The sequence below is a fragment of the Alligator sinensis genome, unplaced genomic scaffold, assembly GCF_000455745.1.
Source record: "Alligator sinensis unplaced genomic scaffold, ASM45574v1 scaffold145_1, whole genome shotgun sequence".
Taxonomy (NCBI): Eukaryota; Metazoa; Chordata; order Crocodylia; family Alligatoridae; genus Alligator; species Alligator sinensis.
This window is the reverse complement of record NW_005842414.1, coordinates 842,720-859,802: the sequence shown is the minus strand read 5'-3', so window position 1 is coordinate 859,802 and position 17,083 is coordinate 842,720. Positions and strand designations below refer to the sequence as shown.

General features: G+C 41.1%; 1 protein-coding gene across 2 annotated transcripts in view; it reads left to right on the top strand.

Annotated features, from left to right (window-relative positions):
* Positions 1 to 17,083, top strand: part of MMS22L (MMS22 like, DNA repair protein) — a 159,108-nt gene that overhangs the window by 128,101 nt on the left and 13,924 nt on the right. For both annotated transcript variants that reach the window (XM_025211564.1, XM_014522926.2), the window contains exons 16-19: positions 2,471 to 2,613; positions 3,348 to 3,490; positions 3,650 to 3,809; positions 7,710 to 7,879. In XM_025211564.1, the coding sequence (XP_025067349.1) occupies positions 2,471 to 2,613; positions 3,348 to 3,490; positions 3,650 to 3,809; positions 7,710 to 7,879 (616 nt within the window). The remainder of the gene's footprint in view (positions 1 to 2,470; positions 2,614 to 3,347; positions 3,491 to 3,649; positions 3,810 to 7,709; positions 7,880 to 17,083) is intronic.

The window sequence follows — 17,083 nt, the reverse complement described above, 5'->3', positions numbered from 1 at the left end:
TAGCCCTGCCCTACACTAATGAGATTTAACCCCAGATTGTGATTATGGAGGGTATCTACGGTGCCCTAACTACTAGGGTATCAAGTAGACTAGGTGACAGCTCTTTACCGCACCCCCAACATGCACACGTACCTTTTGAAACCGGTTCTCTGGGCAGAAAAGAGTGCAAAAATCATGGATCCAGGACGAGAACAAGCCAAAGAGAAGCATGAGTGTAGACCAGTGATCAGAGCAATTCCCTAGGAAGAGGGAGGACTAGGTGCCTGTTTCCCAGTACTTTGGGCATTTTACATTTGACAAGCATTGGTTAAAGGCCAGAAATAAGCTTGACAGTGGGGACCAGAACCCAAGACTCCTCTCTGCAGAGGAGGGGCTTAGCTACCATGCTACAGGTTCAGACTCCATTTGCTTGTTTTCTTTCTCCCCATGTTTTCTTTCTCTCTTACATTTGCAAGAGGCCACTTTTGTCCAGTGGCCCAGCTGTAACAGAAGGGCTGGAGAGTGCATTTGATGGGGAAGTGGGAGATCTCGGTTCAAAATCCCTCAGAGATGTGGGGGAGGATAGAAGCCATAAATCATCCCTTATCTTGGGTGAATGCTCAAACCACTAGCCAATTGGATATGGGTTGGTGCTGCTCTCATAAGTGTTACTAGATGTGTAGAATCACAAAAGAGGAACGTATAATGGAGAGCTTGAAACTTTACTGCTTCCATTCTTATTGACTACCTCCTAATCACTCTGAGCTTTGTGAATTGACCTTTGGTGGTACATTACTAGTTCCCGTTCTCTGTATAAAGCATCTAGACGCACAAACTTGACCCATGCTTAGGCATTTCTGAAGTCTCTTTCTTGGCTGGATGAAAATGCTAGATATCTAACAACTGGGTCATTTTGAATCTACCTCTGGAAGCAGGAGTGTAGACGTTAGCCATTGCCCTACCCAAATCAATGTGTACTGAAATCATTTGAATCTTGCCTGTGGAGAAAAGGGACCTTGGGAAGGTGACACACAGGACAGTATCTTTTTCACTGTATTTGGCCCTAACTAGTGACATTGATTCTTCAGGGATAAGTCAGCCACACCTACCTTCTATTACACCTATTTAAGGGGGTACTGAATTGCCACATACTCTGATATAACATATAAAATACTTACACTTTGTAGTTTCTGTGTTGTGCTATGTGTTGCATAGTGTTGTGTTATAAACTGCATCTGTATGTGTTTGCCTAATGTAAATGATATGCAAATCATATGGCTATGAATATATGTCTTTTTATTTTCAAAATAAATTACACGAAATATTTAATTTTATGAAATGATGCCAGTTTCACAACATTTAAAACATATTTTCCGTGTTGACACATTGTTTATTCTGACAGAATATTTTCAAGCAACACTAGAAGTCTTGTGGGAGTTGACTGCTGGGAATATCTGGGAATTATGCTGCCTTGGGATGGCCTAATTAAGTGTAATGAGTTAAATAGCACTGGATTTTTTTTTTTTAATGCACTTTTGTATGCAAGTGATGCTTCGCTGGCTGTGGTATAATTTCTGACTGCGGTTTACTCTACTGTAAATGAGAGTGGAATCTGGCCCTGTATACCATTGTAGATCATAGAACCATAAAACTTAGGGTTGGAAGGGACTTAAAGAGTTGTCTAGTGCAACCCCCAGCTCAAGATAGGATTGTTCCTGACTAAACCATCTCAGTCAAGTGACTGTCTAAGTCTGCTTGCTCTTAAAAATATCCAAGGATGGAGCCATTTCAGCATAGCTTTCTGCTAATCATTTCATAATCACTTGCACCATCTCTAGATTGCTGTAGTGGGCTTTACTCATTGATATTCTCCTAGCATGACCTCTTTTTGATTGGCCACAGCCTGATTTACAAAAGCAAATGACCTCCTCATCTGAGTTTAACAGCAGAGGTTAGCTGTGTACCCTGTGGGCTTGAATGTAGCATACAGCTACACAAGCTATCTGTAAATCAGTTGCCCTGGCTACCAGAAGCAGTCCAGAGGAAGCAGGCAGACACAGAGCTCCAAGATGCTCTAGCTAGACTCTTTCAGGTAGCCAAGCTAACTCATTTAAAGGTAGTTTGGGTATTTCTACCATATGTTTCATTCTGCAGCAAGGAGGTACCCTTAGATTTCCCTTGGCTGCACTGGAGATTTCTAAAGTGTGTGGGTTTTCTTTGTGTCAGTCAGTAGGTTGCATATATATAAAAGTATTCCCAGCTTGGTCCTTCATCTGTATTATATTTATAATTATTTACTTAAAATTCTTCTAGAAATACTTTCTAAGTCTAAACTAAATTGAATCTTTTTGACATTTTTTAGGCAGACAAGGTTCTTTAGGTACATGTGATATCTTTTATTAGATCAACTAAATAGTTGCAAAAATTGTTCTTTCAAGCTTTCAGGCTCAAAACATCTTTTTACATGTTTGCATCTCTTCTTCTTATGCAGTTCATTGTCCGAGGCTTTTTCTGGCGTGAGTCATACACCTTATGAAGCCTTGATAGTGCGTTCTTGGTTTCGATGCATTTTACAAATGTTCATTGATCAACCAAGCGGTGCCTTGGCCAGGACAGATGGTGAACAAACAGTTGGTAAGCATTCACATTCCCCAGTGTTTGCAGTAATGATTCTATATTGCAAAAATGGTGCATTTTTTCAGTTAATTGAAAAATGTATTTTTGTTTGTATTCTTTTACTCTTACCTAATTACAAAATGTTTTTCTTTATGCTGCTTGTGCTATTTCTTAATGCTTTGACTTGCCTGTATGTGACAAATGTGTCATAAAGATAAAAGAGCTTGTTTCCTTGGAAGCAAAGAACAAAAACTTACTCCCAAGGACAAGCTATTCCCCCCCATGAAGAAACTGCTATGAACAAATAAAAATCTGAAGTAAATAGCCAAAAATCATGCTGTGAACTCCCTAAACATCCAATTATGAATCCTTCTTTCCTCTAGATAGGGTGTTTTGCTTTTCTTGGCTACTTCACTGCTGATATGTGCTCATGTCTTATATGGAACACTGCATTTCTAATTTTCTGTAAATGAAGGGAAATGCTACTCTTCATACACATTTTCACATTCCTGGGGAAGGTCATCAGTAAAATGAAGGGTTTGGTTTACTCCTAGTATGTTTTATTCTTATCCAGTAGTGGGTATACTTAGTAGATACCCTTTGTCTCGTAAGAAAATTTAAGTTGTGGAATCCTTATTTGTAGAGACTTTTGAGTCATACTTCATGATTTTGTGAATGGATCCACTCAACAATGGACAGAGCTTAATATCAAAGTATGTTACATTCTCAGCTGTTTTCTTTATCATAATCAGGGAAAGTTTATATGGAGCAGCTGACTGAAATGACAAGGTTGGTTTTTAAACTCTCTGAAGTAGAAAATGTCTTCTCAAAGGCTCATATTGATGAATCATTCGTCAGGCAAGACCCTAAGAATGCACTTGTCCAATTCATTAAGGTACTGTACCTCTTATACACAACTCCTACAGATTAAAAAGATTTTCTTCTTGGCTATGCTTTTAAAGAGTCATTTTGCCAAAACTTCAGAGATAAATGAAGGGAAACAACAAAGTCTGATCTAATTCACTGTCTTTATTTCCAACACCTCTTTTTTCAGGCTGTTGGTAAAACTTATGGTAGCCTTCAGACTCTACCTGAGAAATCTGCCATGGTAACAAAGGCTCTAGAGTACTTAGGTGATGTAATAACATACGTAAAACCTTATTTGAAGAAAAAAGGACCAGCTGAAGGGCTGCAACTCATTTACTGGATTATGGGTAATTATCTTGTTATGGTTAATTTTCTCATGTCTTAATTCAGGAGCACAGGAAACAGGGGAAGAGTTATACAGAATGTTCCCAGCCTCTTGGTTCAACTTTTGTTGGTTTTTTATGTAATCTGTGTTATTGTTTTAAAAAGAGACAGTTATCAGAAAGGTACTAAAAAGAAATTTCTAATATGCTCCTACTGACATTCCTGGCCTTTTACTTTGATGCCCTTTAAAACCTAATGATATTTTCTCTCAACAAAAAGTTATTCTGATTTTGTAGTCATGATGCAAATGCAGCAAAGTTGAGCATGAGATTTTAATATCTTTGCCTGGGAAATAATTAATTAAACCAAACAAAAGAAAATAGTGGCTAACAGGGCTTGTTTTCTTTTTAGTCTGCAGGTATCTTTGGTAATGATATGGTAATAGGCAAGTCTGGGTTGCAGATTAAGAAAAAAATGGGCATTTTGGGGGGCTGTTTCTCATAGTTCCATATGTGCAGTTTGTTAAAGGTTACATTCTAGTACCCCAGGGGTGGGCAGTTATTTGGGTCCATGGGCCACATAGGGAGTTTTTGTGAGCTGTCGTGGGCCAGGTCTGCACCCACTGCCCCTCCCCTCTCCCAACAGCTCACCAAAACTTTCTAAGTGGTCCATCCCATCCAGGATTGCAGGGTAGTGACAGCGCAGGGCCTGCTTCTCACACTCCCCTACCCACCAAATCAGCACCCATTGCAGGGGCTTGCAGATAGTGGATTATGGCTTTGTTCTGTGCGGGATGGGGCGATGGGCGGGCAGGGAGCAGTATCTGGGAATGGGATGGGCAGGGCAGTTGGGGCCAGAGCTGGAATCATGGGGCCCCAGCCCTGTGCTGTCACTGCCTTGTGATCCCAGTCCTGGCCCTGCCCTCCCTCCCACCCCACTGTCTCTCCCTGCCTGCCCACGGCCCCATCCCATGTGACCAGCCACATGCCCTGCCCATATGGATCCTGCCCCCCAGCTGCGCGTGCGGGGTGGACTTGCTGGGGTGCCTAAGCAGTGGGGCCAGATCCAGCAACAACATCCAGAAGCGAGTCTGGTTGTTGTGCCATCCCAGCCCTGCTGCATGTCTGGGAATGGCAGGACTGGACGCGTGTACCATGGCCTGGGCTGCCTCTTGAGCCTGGGCTGGACCAAGGGGCCCACCACTGGCCGGACAAAATCTCTTGGCAGGCTGGATCTGGCCCATGGGCTGTATTTTGCCCACCCCGTAGTACCCTCATATAGAACAGTCTTTCATTCCTCTAAAACCACTAGGACTACGGGAAGAGTAAAGGGCTGTTTATTATGGGAAAGTGAGTTAGAGTCGGACCTTAAACCTTAATTTAGTGGTAGACCAAGAAGGTTGTGTGCGCACATGTCTTAGTAATGACCAGCGAAGACCCCAAATTTTAAACAATAGGCTTTATTAGAATGAAATAAGAAAAACTAAAATTTGGCCATTGCAGTGAATATACAACTGAATTCATGGAGCTAGCGATTTTTAAAACCATTTCTCTTCTGACTGCCAGTTTGCTACATGCTTATATATCTATTAGCCAAATAACCTGTGTTAGGTACCCAAATGCCTACACCTTTTTTTTAAAGCTAGCAAAGTAACTATGAAGACAATTTTTTCCTTTCTTTTTGTATCCATAGGAAATGGTAATTTATCAGAATCTGAAATTGTACCACTGGTATAAGAAATTGTCCTTTTTTTTATTAAAAAGTAGAAAAATGTGAGTTTTGCTTTTGTTCTGGCAGTTAAACTAATCTCAGTCATTTCTTTACCTGCTGTGAGCTTGTAAAACTGTACTCACACAGTGAGATGCTTAACAGAGAAGTCTGAAAGCCTCTCATGTGTGGGCTTTGTATACATGTCTGACTGTAGTACCTTTATGCCACCAGATAAATAATGTCAGTGACAATGGGCAGAACATTGTGGATTGGAATAAGCATCCTCCTTCCAGGTGTTTTTATATGGCAGGTGAAAGAAGATGGGGAGCTAGATAGCATTATTAAAAATATTGCTAAGTGATCGTTTTGTATCTTTTTGATTGATTATTGTGTTTTCTTTCAATCTATAAGATTAATGTTGTTGTTTATTGTCTTTACAGACAGTAACGGGTTGATTTTTAGACTTTAATAACCTTTTTAGGAGCCTGTTTTTAATCTTTTTCACTACTCTATCTTAAACATGTTTCCTTGGATGCTCCTGGACTTCTTGACCTAGCAAACCTTTTCAGTTGGATATAAATTCACATTGGGCTTAGTTCATGAGAACTACTTTTGTATGGAAAATAACATGTTTAATTAGACTGATTATATTATTTGTGCTGTGTTTAGTAATAACATTCCTTTAGCATACAATGAGATTCTCAAAAAAATATTGGAGCTTTCTTATAAAAAGAATGTTTCTGAGAGTCAGGGTATTTGTGGGTTTACACCTTCTGCAAGAGATGCAGCACGTGTCTCAGCAAAGAGGTGTGGGAGCACTGTGGGCCCAAGGGAATTCCTGACACCCCATCCCTTCACACCGGGATCCGCACTGACATGTGCTTCTTCATCACGCTCAAATTGGTGTGGGATCCAGTACAAGTCAGTGTGGAGGCATGGCACTGCATGGGTCCTGATATAGAATTACAGGGGACCAGGGATCCAGAGCAGGTCCTGGTAAGGAGACAAAGGGCAGTGATGGGTATGAGGAATCCTCGGGTTAGAGGAAACGGTGCCTACTATTCCATACTGGCAATGAGTCATTTCGCTCAATGAAGCATATCATCTGTGGCAGGACATGTCCTGACACAGTTCATCCACTTAACTTGGTAACATCTGTTTTTACCGTCAGATAAGCTTTTGAATGCATAGAATTTTTCATCAGGTTTGAGGAAAGAAACAGTCCACAAAAACAAGGTGGAGGGCTGTGAAATTTCACATGCAAAGTAGTTCTCATGAACTGAACCTGATTTGAGTCTATATCCAACTGAAAAACTTTGCTAGGCCAAGAAGTCCAGGAGCATCCAAGGAAATTTCACAGCCCTCCACACTGGTTTTAAGCAGTTGGTAGAATAAAAGATATCACCTAGATAATCCTTGCCTCTTGCATAAATCCTGGACCATCACAGCTACAGATCATTTCAACACTACCTCACCATTTCCCCTCTGATGTGCAACTCACTAGGAGAGATTATAAAACTAAAGTCACAGGAATCTGGCAGTCAGTACACAAAGGTATTGAAAATGGATGAGAAGTGCTCAAAGATTCTCAAATTGCGCACCATGGAGCATGAGAGGTCTGGTTATGTGGGCCTGAATTCTGCTTCTTGTTTTCAGTTGGTAAATTTCAATTTGAAAACGAGTTAAAATACATTTAGTACTTTCCTAATATTGCTTTTTTCTGGATAAGCAATTGCTTTTATAGCCTCAGGGCTGTCAAGCAACTGTGACTGGAAGGTGAAAACAAATTCTGTTTATGTGATTCACATAGAAAAAATTTGAGAGCCTGTGTTGTATCGTGGCAGAGGTGAATATTGTGTGAGCACAAACACACCAATTACGTGGTTAACTGTTCCACAAGTTAACTGCTTTTACTTCTGGGGTGTGATACAGTGGCTCCTACTTATAGTTGAGCCATATTTTGTGTACTTCACTATAATTGAAATTACAGTTTCTACATTTTAATGCATTTGGACAATTAGGGACCTTAATTTTGCAGTACTGTAAATGTATATTCAGATTCTCTGTGCAGGTTCTATTGTACATGAAAGTGGACAACCAGGTTGCTATACCTTTGGGTAAAATAACTTAGATATTGCTTATTTATGTGTGTGCACATGTCTTTTCTAGTTTTAATTTATTTGGGATTTTTTTTTTCGCTTCTTGCCTAATAGGATGCCTTGTAAAGTCTTGGGCACTGATACTCGCTACTTCTAAAGCACAACCACTCCTGTTCCGCATCATAGACTGCCTGCTATTGCCACATGCTGTTTTTCAGCAAGACAAAGGGCTTCCTACAGATATGCTGTCTGCCATTCAGGAGAGTCTTCCTCTTTATCTTCAGGTAAATATCTGAACTCCATTATCAGCAGACAAACTTCTGGAATGCAAATGTGCAGCAGTGGTAATTTTTTTTTCTTTTCAAAACTAGATTGAATCTCACTTAAATCAAGCAGAAATAGTATTATTCTTATTGTGCAGGGGGGAGGGAAGAAAGCCACCTTGTTGGTTCACTTCTCATTGGATGTGTATGGTAGCAATAAAAGCTGCTTGCCAGTATATCCTGGTCCAGTGATTCTCAGGGTGATGCAGCACCCAGGGGTGCTGCAAGATCCTTTGAACAGTTCCACAAGGTGTGATAAGATTAGCAGATAAGGGCAGGCTCAAGCTTGTCCTTGCCTGGCCAATTCCCTCTTCTGGAACCAGTGCACATATGCGCTGTGCAGCCCCTCTGCAAAAGGAAAGCACTGTAATATAATTTAGTTTTGAAATTGGGTGCCATTTAATTCACATAAGTTATACAGAGGGTGCCTCAAGTCCATTAAGGGGGTGCCTTGAGTATAGAGAGGTTCAAAACCACTGTCCCAGTGGTCATTGTCACTGTGGTTTAGTAAAAGTGATGTTAACACTGCCCACTGACGTTGAGAGACTTTTGAAACAGTAGATCATATGAGCACAATTGATAACAGAATGTTCATGTTGGAAAGCAAGCAAATGTATTTTAAAATATTCCTTCCCCCAGATTATTAAATATAAGGTATTTAAAGATGAGCAGGTTTTAAATTTCCTCATGGTTTTTTTTTAACGTGTGTTTACTTTCTGCACTATCTCCAACCTATCATAGTAGTTTGACAGTCTGTTAACTATTCTGTATTTTCTCTGTATTTGTCTCCTTCCTGATGCTTGGTCACACTTAAAACGCTGTAAAAATTATTGATTCTGGGAGAGGCCTGAATTGACAGGGAGAGGGCTGGAGAGAGAGACCTATTTTAAAAATAACCAGTACATAATTTCTTGAAAAATTGTTTTCCTGATTTCCTCAAAACCTACAGTTTGAGCATAATTTGTTTCTGTGCTTAAACACAACCAAATATAAGGCCTGGTAACTTTGTAAATGCCCCACAGATTTATTCTGTGTTTTAAAAATTATCTTATGATTGACATGTCACAGTAAAGTAATACGGTTATATATTGATGTGGTAGTCGAAGGCATAATTTGTTGCTACTCTCTGGGAAGGTCAGAAATTCTCTATATTTGGCAATCTGGCAGAAGACAGGATAGGGGTGGAGCCAACTTGTTCAGAAAGGCATATAGTGTGCTTTGTCAGGTTCTACAAGAACTTATATCTTCCTAATGAGATAGTCTCTAAGGTGCAGCCTTGCCTGTGTTCTGCCTGACTTCAGACTAACATGGCTAAATTTACTTCTCTTGGACCATCTGGAAACTGAATTGTTATAAAATGTTCCTGCCAGCTTGCTAAATGCTATTCCACCAAGAAAGTATAACCCTGCTTCTCTCATAACCTGTGCTTACAGGGAATAGTTGTAAAGTCATTTTTTTCTGTAGAGTTTTAGGTGGCTACTGACTCCCTAGGTTCTGTGCCTGTCGATCTGCTCAGTTCTGATCAGGCTTCTATGTTTGGATCTATATGTTTGGACCACGTGCTTTTGAATACAGCTGGATATCTGTTGTTTTGGGGAAGATTTTTGGCAAATAGTTTACTTGTCAAAAATGTAGGTGCAAGGGGACCAGAATTCTTTGACTCTGGACATAGGTTCTGTTGAAAAAACATTGAAAATGATTTAGAAAAGTTAGAAGCTTTGTGTTTCCATGTTATCATTTTGGGTTGTTTCAAAATGATTTTTCATCTAGTAAACTGCCAGTGTTTAATATTTTTTAAGCGTTAAAAAGTAATCGAGTCTTTTGTTCAACTCAAGAAAATGTAATTTTGGACCCAGTCAAAATGGTGGTTATTTTTTTTGTTTGCCCAGCAAACTAAATAAATCGGTGCGTCTCTTTTTACAGACCTAGTCTGCACTTCCTTGAGATTAGTGACAGTGCCTGGAGCCAGCCCAGTCTCCCATGCTCACTCTGTGGTTTCAAACTTCCTTTTGATATCACCTCTTTGGAAATGGGATCATTGAGTTAATTTGTCCTTTGGTGACCAGGACTTAAGGTACTAGCCAGAGATTGGCAGCCTATGGCCTACAGCTTCAGTGGCATTCAGAAATGTGGGCATTGGCCATGGGTACTCTCCCTGTGCCATTTGGGGGAGAAGTGCCGGCTGCAGGCGGGTTCTAACACCTGACTCCTCCTGACCTGCAGTGGGTCATTTCAGCCCACAGCTGGAAAAGGTTGCTTACCGTGGCCCTAAGCCTTCCCGGTTGCTAAACGAAACCTTGCTCTTGAGCTCCGTGCCCTAGTGGAATTCTGATTTACATCTTGACGCTTTGGGGACCACATGCCAATTGAAGCTGGAAACTTTTAGAGTCTGTTCAAAGTAACTGTGTAAACACATGAGCTTTACTTATAAGACTTAGTGACTTGCAGGCCCATACATAAATTCCTCAGCATCCAAACTAATCCTAGAGTCCTAGAGGGTTTTCGTCAATCCAATCAAGAGTCCCAGGGCCCTTCATTCCTCCAACCTTCTCTTCCTGGTTATAGATTCTTTTCCTTGATTCCTACATCCAGCTTGCCTCATTTTGGATTCCCTCTCCTTAAAAAGGCACGAGTGTATGCAGGACCTCTTACTAGCTTAAGTTTTTAAAATCCTGTCTTAACCTGGCTTCTCAGTTCCTCTTCTGTAGATTTTTTTCCAATGCTTTATTGGAGCAGCAAGTCTGTAGTCTAAAATAGTGGAGACTAATGACTTGGTTCTGCTCTGGAAGGGAACTTAAGTCTGGAACTTGTTAACCTACCTTATAATTGCAGAGAATGTATACCCTTCAAGGCTTATTGCAAAGCTCCTCTTTTTGTCTTATCCTCCCCACCACTCGTATACACCTTTTGGCTTTATGTATGTGGGTTACTTTAAGGACCATGGTATGGCTCTGCATGATGTGTTATGCTGTAAAGTAAGTACTTCTATCAACATTTCATTATAATCATCTATTGTCTGCCTTTTCCAAAGGACCTGCAGCATTGTTGATACATTTTAAAGAAATCAAATAAACATAAGGTATTTCTAGGGTGTGCATTGCAAATAACTTTCCAAAGGAATTAAGTCAGCACGGTGAGACTGACCAGGATGTTTTGTTTCTTCATTTTTCTTAGCTCCTTTAATTTTATTTTACCTTCTGCAAAAAATTAAATGCGAGTTACAGGACTGTATTTATTTAGTTCATGTGTAATTCATTCATTCTCCACTGCATCCAAGGGCCGTTATAGGTTTCCTGAGAGCTCCCAAATGGATTCAGCCTTGGCAAGCTTACTTAGGGCTTGGCATCACTCTTTAGTTTTTAACTGATATTTTTTCTTGTCCTAAGACATGCTATATAGGGAGGTTGTTTCCCTCCTTCCCTCTACCAGGGTGCAGTCTGCCTTGGGGAAAGTTGATTCTCTAGGGTGTCCTCTAGGAAAGAATGTAATGTAATTTAATTATTTCTGTATATGGTGTTATGAACATGTGGTACATATATGTGGAATGAACATGTATATAAAGGAGGGGGATATAGCATCTCCTGGTGGATTTATAAGTTTTTTTTTTCTATTGAACTGCTGAAATAGAGGTGCTCAGCATGTACAGTTCATGGTGACTTTAATGGAGTCTAGCAGGCTCAGCATTTCTCAGGGGTCAGGCCTTAAAAGCTCTCCTGATACCTCATCTGTAGTGTATAGTCAGATATTTGAACAAGTTTATTAATACATTTTGTGAATTATAGTATGTATTTAATAGGAATTGCACGACATAAATTGGTGAACAGCAGATTTATTGCTTCAGCAGAACTGGTATTATAAGTCATCATTAGGTAGCTTGGCATTTCTGCAGTGAATAGTTCCAGTAATCCATACTAATAGTCCCTATTTCTCCACAGGTGATTTACAGATAGATGGATGAATCAGAAGCAAGAAGGATCTCCTGCCACAAAGGGTCCCTGCTGCTCATGCACACAAGAATCTATTGCCACTTTGCTTAAGTGAGGAGCAGATTCTGGCATGCACCTCTGCTTGGGAGACCTTAATTTCTTTTGTTAGGATGTCCGAAAAACATAGTATAAGTATAGAAAATAAGCTGGCCTTTACTAATACTCTCTGTAATATCTATCTGCTACAAACAGAAGGTCCTGTGAGCCTAAATTGAATTTGGTCAGATCCACAGGCCAAAACTTCATCAGCTGCAGTATAGTAATGGGGATAATTCTTCTCCTCCATGCAAAAGAATACGCTCCCTGCTAACTACTGACAGGATTCATAGGAAGCCATGGCAGCCAAGTCAACACGGCTTTCCTGCAGGCCAAAATCTCTCTTGCCATTTCTTCAGCTGGATTTCATAGACTTCATAGACATCAGGGCTGGAAGGGACCTTGGAAGATCATCGAGTCCAGCCCCCCCGCCCAAAGGGCAGGAAGTCAGCTGGGGTCATAGGATCCCAGCAAGATAAGCATCCAGTTTCATCTTGAAGGTGTTCAATGAAGGCGCTTGAACCACCTCCGGTGGCAGGCTGTTCCAGACCTTGGGGGCTCAGACAGTAAAGAAATTCTTCCTTATGTCCAGCCTGAAACGATCTTGAAGTAGTTTGTGACCATTCGACCTCGTCATCCCTTGGGGCGCTCTGGTGAACAAACGTTCCCCCCAGATGCTGGTGGTCACCCCTGATAAACTTGTAGGTGGCCATCAGATCACCCCTGAGCCTGCGCTTTTTCAGGCTAAAGAGCCCCAGGGCTCCCAGCCTGTCATTGTAGGGTCTGTTTCCCTGACCTCTGATCATGCGCGTGGCTCTTCTCTGGACTCTCTCAAGCTTCTCCACATCCTTTTTGAATTGTGGAGCCCAAAACTGGACACAGTACTCCAGCTGCGGCCTCACTAAGGCCGAGTACAGGGGGAGAATGACGTCCCGGGATTTGCTTGAGAAGCATCTATGGATACAAGCCAGCGTTTTGGTCGCTTTACTAGCCGCCGCATCGCATTGCAGGCTCATGTTCATCTCGTGGTCAATGATGACCCCCAAGTCTCTTTCTTCCATAGTGCTAGCCAACATAGCACTGCTGAGCCTATAAGGATGCTGAGGGTTTTTCTTCCCAAGGTGGAGAACCTTGCATTTATCAGCGTTGAACACCATCAGATTCTCGTCCGCCCACTTGCTGAGCCTGTCCAGGTCAGCCTGGATAACCTGCCTGTCTTCTGGTGTGGATGCTTTGCCCCAAAGTTTGGTGTCATCGGCGAACTTGGCCAGTCCGCTTCTGACTCCAGTGTCCACATCATTAATGAAGATGTTGAACAGTATGGGTCCAAGGACAGAGCCTTGGGGGACCCCACTGGTCACAGGACACCACGATGAGTGACTTCCATCGATTACTACCCTCTGGGTCCGACCCCGGAGCCAATTTTCCAGCCAGCGGATCGTGGAGGACCCAAGGCGACAATTGGCCAGTTTCTCCAAGAGGCGATCATGGGACACCAGATCGAAGGCTTTTTTGAAGTCAAGATATATGACATCAATCTCTTCTCCCTTGTCCAGGTGATAGGTCACCTGGTCGTAGAAGGAAATGAGATTGGTCAAGCAAGACCTACCCGCAACAAACCCGTGCTGGCTATCCCTTAAGATGTTGGCGTCGGCCAGTCCATTAAGGATGGCCTCTTTAATAAACTTTTCTAAGATCTTCCCCGGGATAGAAGTCAGGCTGATGGGCCTATAGTTAGCCGGATCCACTTTCCTCCCTTTCTTGAAGATAGGCACCACATTGGCCTTCTTCCAGTCTTCGGGCACTACACCAGAGCGCCAAGAGTTTTCAAAGATCCGTGCTAGAGGCTGGGCTATGATGCTCGCCAGCTCCTTGAGTACCCTGGGGTGAAGATTGTCAGGGCCAGCTGACTTGAAGGTATCCAGCTTCTCAAGATGTTCCTTCAGAAAGTCAGCATTAATGGAGGGCAGGGGATCACCCTCACCCGGACTTCCCGGCCCTGTAGCGGGCATGGGCGTCCCATGGGACTGATGAAAGACTGACGCAAAGTACCTATTTAATAGGTTAAAAGTATCCTCCTATTTTCTACTCTTCAGAAGAATAATAGTCCAAACCATCTCAAACCTCAAAGAAAAAATTGTGGTTGGTTTCAGTGTTGCTGGGAATCTGAGCATGTTCTGCCATGAATCTACTACTGATAGTTACAGCAGTGCTGGTATCCACTCAGAAAATGGTTTCTTTTCCCCCTCCAAACTGTGCAAGCATTTCTGGAAAACTAAAGTGATGCCATCAAATGCATGCACTGAAGTCAATTAAGAGATGTCAGAAAACTTGAAATTAGACTCAGGAGATAAAATGTTGGGCTGCCTCAGCCTCAGGTTTGCTGGTCATTACATTTTCCTCAGCATATTTGCCAAAACTCAGACTTTCCCAGAACTAAGTACAGATTTGGCCAAGGTTGGTTCTCCACCTCTTTATCATTACCTGAAAGAGAAAAAAGCCAAATACACAGAACTATGGGTTTGGTTTTGGAGTAGTGCAAAAAGTGCTTTTATAATTAAACGTTAGTGCATGAAGGTCTTTTTCATTTCTGACCGCAAATCTAAGTTTGAACAAGACCAGCCATGATGCTGTCACAATTTCATCAACCATAATGAGGAGGTATGTTTCCAGGAGATAAACAAGAGTGAAATTACTTTCCTCAAAATTAAATTAGGGTTGCTCTAGTTTATTCATAGAAGAAGGCAGTTATTGGACCACTTCACTAATGGGAAACAATCACGTGCTGCTAGGAGTACGTGTTCGAGAAGGAGAGCATTGCATCGGATACCTTCTGGGAAGTGAGACTAAATCATGCCAGAAGTTTCCTGAATTAAAAAAAAAATGCAAAATTATTATTCATTTAATTTTCTTTAAGGCAACTACCTCTACCTAGAGCTAGCCTTAGCACAGATTTACCAAACAATCTTCTATGTCCAAACTATGGAGTCTGTCCTGCAGAATTAAACCCCTATAAAGAGGATGGTTCTTAGGGTAAACAAGTTTAACTTGTTTTGAAAGTTGGCATTCACCCCAAATTTAACTGACTCATGTTCTATATGGACATTTGTGCCAGAGTAGCGTTCAATAACTTAATCTGAAGGAAATAGTTAATAGGTGTTATAATGGGTCATGTTAGCCACACAGGCACATTTCTATTTCAGAGCAGCATAGGTTTTCTAATAGTATGTTCCATACTCAATGCACTGTACAAGCAGTAACTAATTATTTCTAGATCTCCATGAGGTAGTTAAATATTATTAATAAAAAATGAATGTTTTTTTCTTTTGCCAAGAATTTCAATGAAGACAAGGGGAAAATGTATAAAATTTTGAAAAACCAAAGACTGTAAAATTCAGTTCAAAAGATTTTGATCTTCAGTTTTTTGACCAAAAAAAATCAAGTTGTCAAGGAAAGTAGTCATTTCAAATGTATATTTTGGTTTGTTCTACATCAGACTATTTGAAGGACCATCATAATATAAACAGAAACACAGCATACAGCAACGCTTTTAGAAGAAGCTGTTACTCTCAGTAAAGTACTTGAGCATTTAAGTACAGCTATATGCATTAAATCTACTCATGCATTATAAGCAATAAAATATTGAAAGAATAAACCCACTTGTTAGAATTTTACAGTATGGATTTTTGTTTGTAGGCATTTAATAGGAAACTAACTCCTGTAAAACATGCCAGCTGAAAGGGTTGTTGCTATTTTTCATAAAAGGATTTTTAAAGATCCTCCAAGCAATAACATCATTACATTTAATTCTGCAGTCAGTTGCTCAAATTCTCTAATGCTTTGACTACAAATGGTTGTCTGTTGTAACTACAGTAGGCTTATTTCATCTTACTGCGCTCTCTATTCAATAGAGCCCTGATCTGTACTATTAAGGACAGTGGGAACTTTAGCACTGACTTCAGTGGTTTTTATTTCAGGTCCTGGCTAGCTTCATAGACGTGAGAATGGTTTGAAGGGGATTAATCTCCTTGCTCTATACCAGCAATGCTCAGCCCTAGCCTATCAGCCAAATCTGGCCTGCAGAGCCCATGGGGCTGGATTCAGGCCATTGCTGCACAGCCAGATTGGTGCCAGGCCATTGCCACATGGCACGTAGTATTAGGTCCACCAGCTGGATCTGGCCCGCAGGTGGACCTGGCATCACCTATCTAGACCATGGGGTGAAAAGTTTGGGCACCACTGCTCTATATAATGACTGGATTAACATAGCCACTTCTTTGCAGTGCACTGGCATCACTAAATACAAGGAAATGGCAGGAATGTTTTATCAAAAGAAAAATCTTTGCTCAGTCATTAATGACGTATATGCTCATTATAAAGTTTCTTGAGATATTCTTGATAAGATATTTCATATTGGGGTTTTTTTAATGTGGTGCCAGATGCAGTAAACACTGTGAAGCTCAACATTGACAACCTATGTCCTTCTTAAATTATTTTTATTTGCATCAGATATGCATGCTCATGCCCTGGTTAAAAGGTTGCTCATGAATAGTAGGTGATTCACAGCTGATGTATTGTTGAAGAGTTGCCATGAGTCTTGGGCTTTGTTCTTTGGCCATCTCTTATGAGATCAGTCATTCGTAGGTCCTGGCCTGTGAAGCTTGGTTTGTTTTAGGGACTGGTTAGGAATGGTAAAATGAGTGTCAGGGCTCTTACAGAGTTGTTCATGAGGTTCAGACTGTTGCCATTAGTTTGTTTCAATTTTAGAAACCAATCTTGACGTGCATTGTCTTGAAGGGTTAGGGGACACATTAAGGGGTTGCAGAAATGTTGTCAATTAACATAAATAACAAGCTGGAGTATCAAATTTTGGGTCAGCTGTGGAAACTAATGCCTAGAAGCCATCAACATCTGACCAATGTTCTCTGGGTTATCTAAAAAGTTATCTCATTACATTTTCCTTATAGACAAACTTCCTCGTTGTCATGAAGCTTACTAGTACAATGGGCTATGATTAGCACACTTACTGAAGGGCTGAACGCCACTAATTTTTCTGACCAGCGAACTACTAACCATTGAAGCTAGCTCCTGTGGATCAAGAACCAGGCAGAACAGCCACAGGGTTTTGTGGGCAATATTCTGA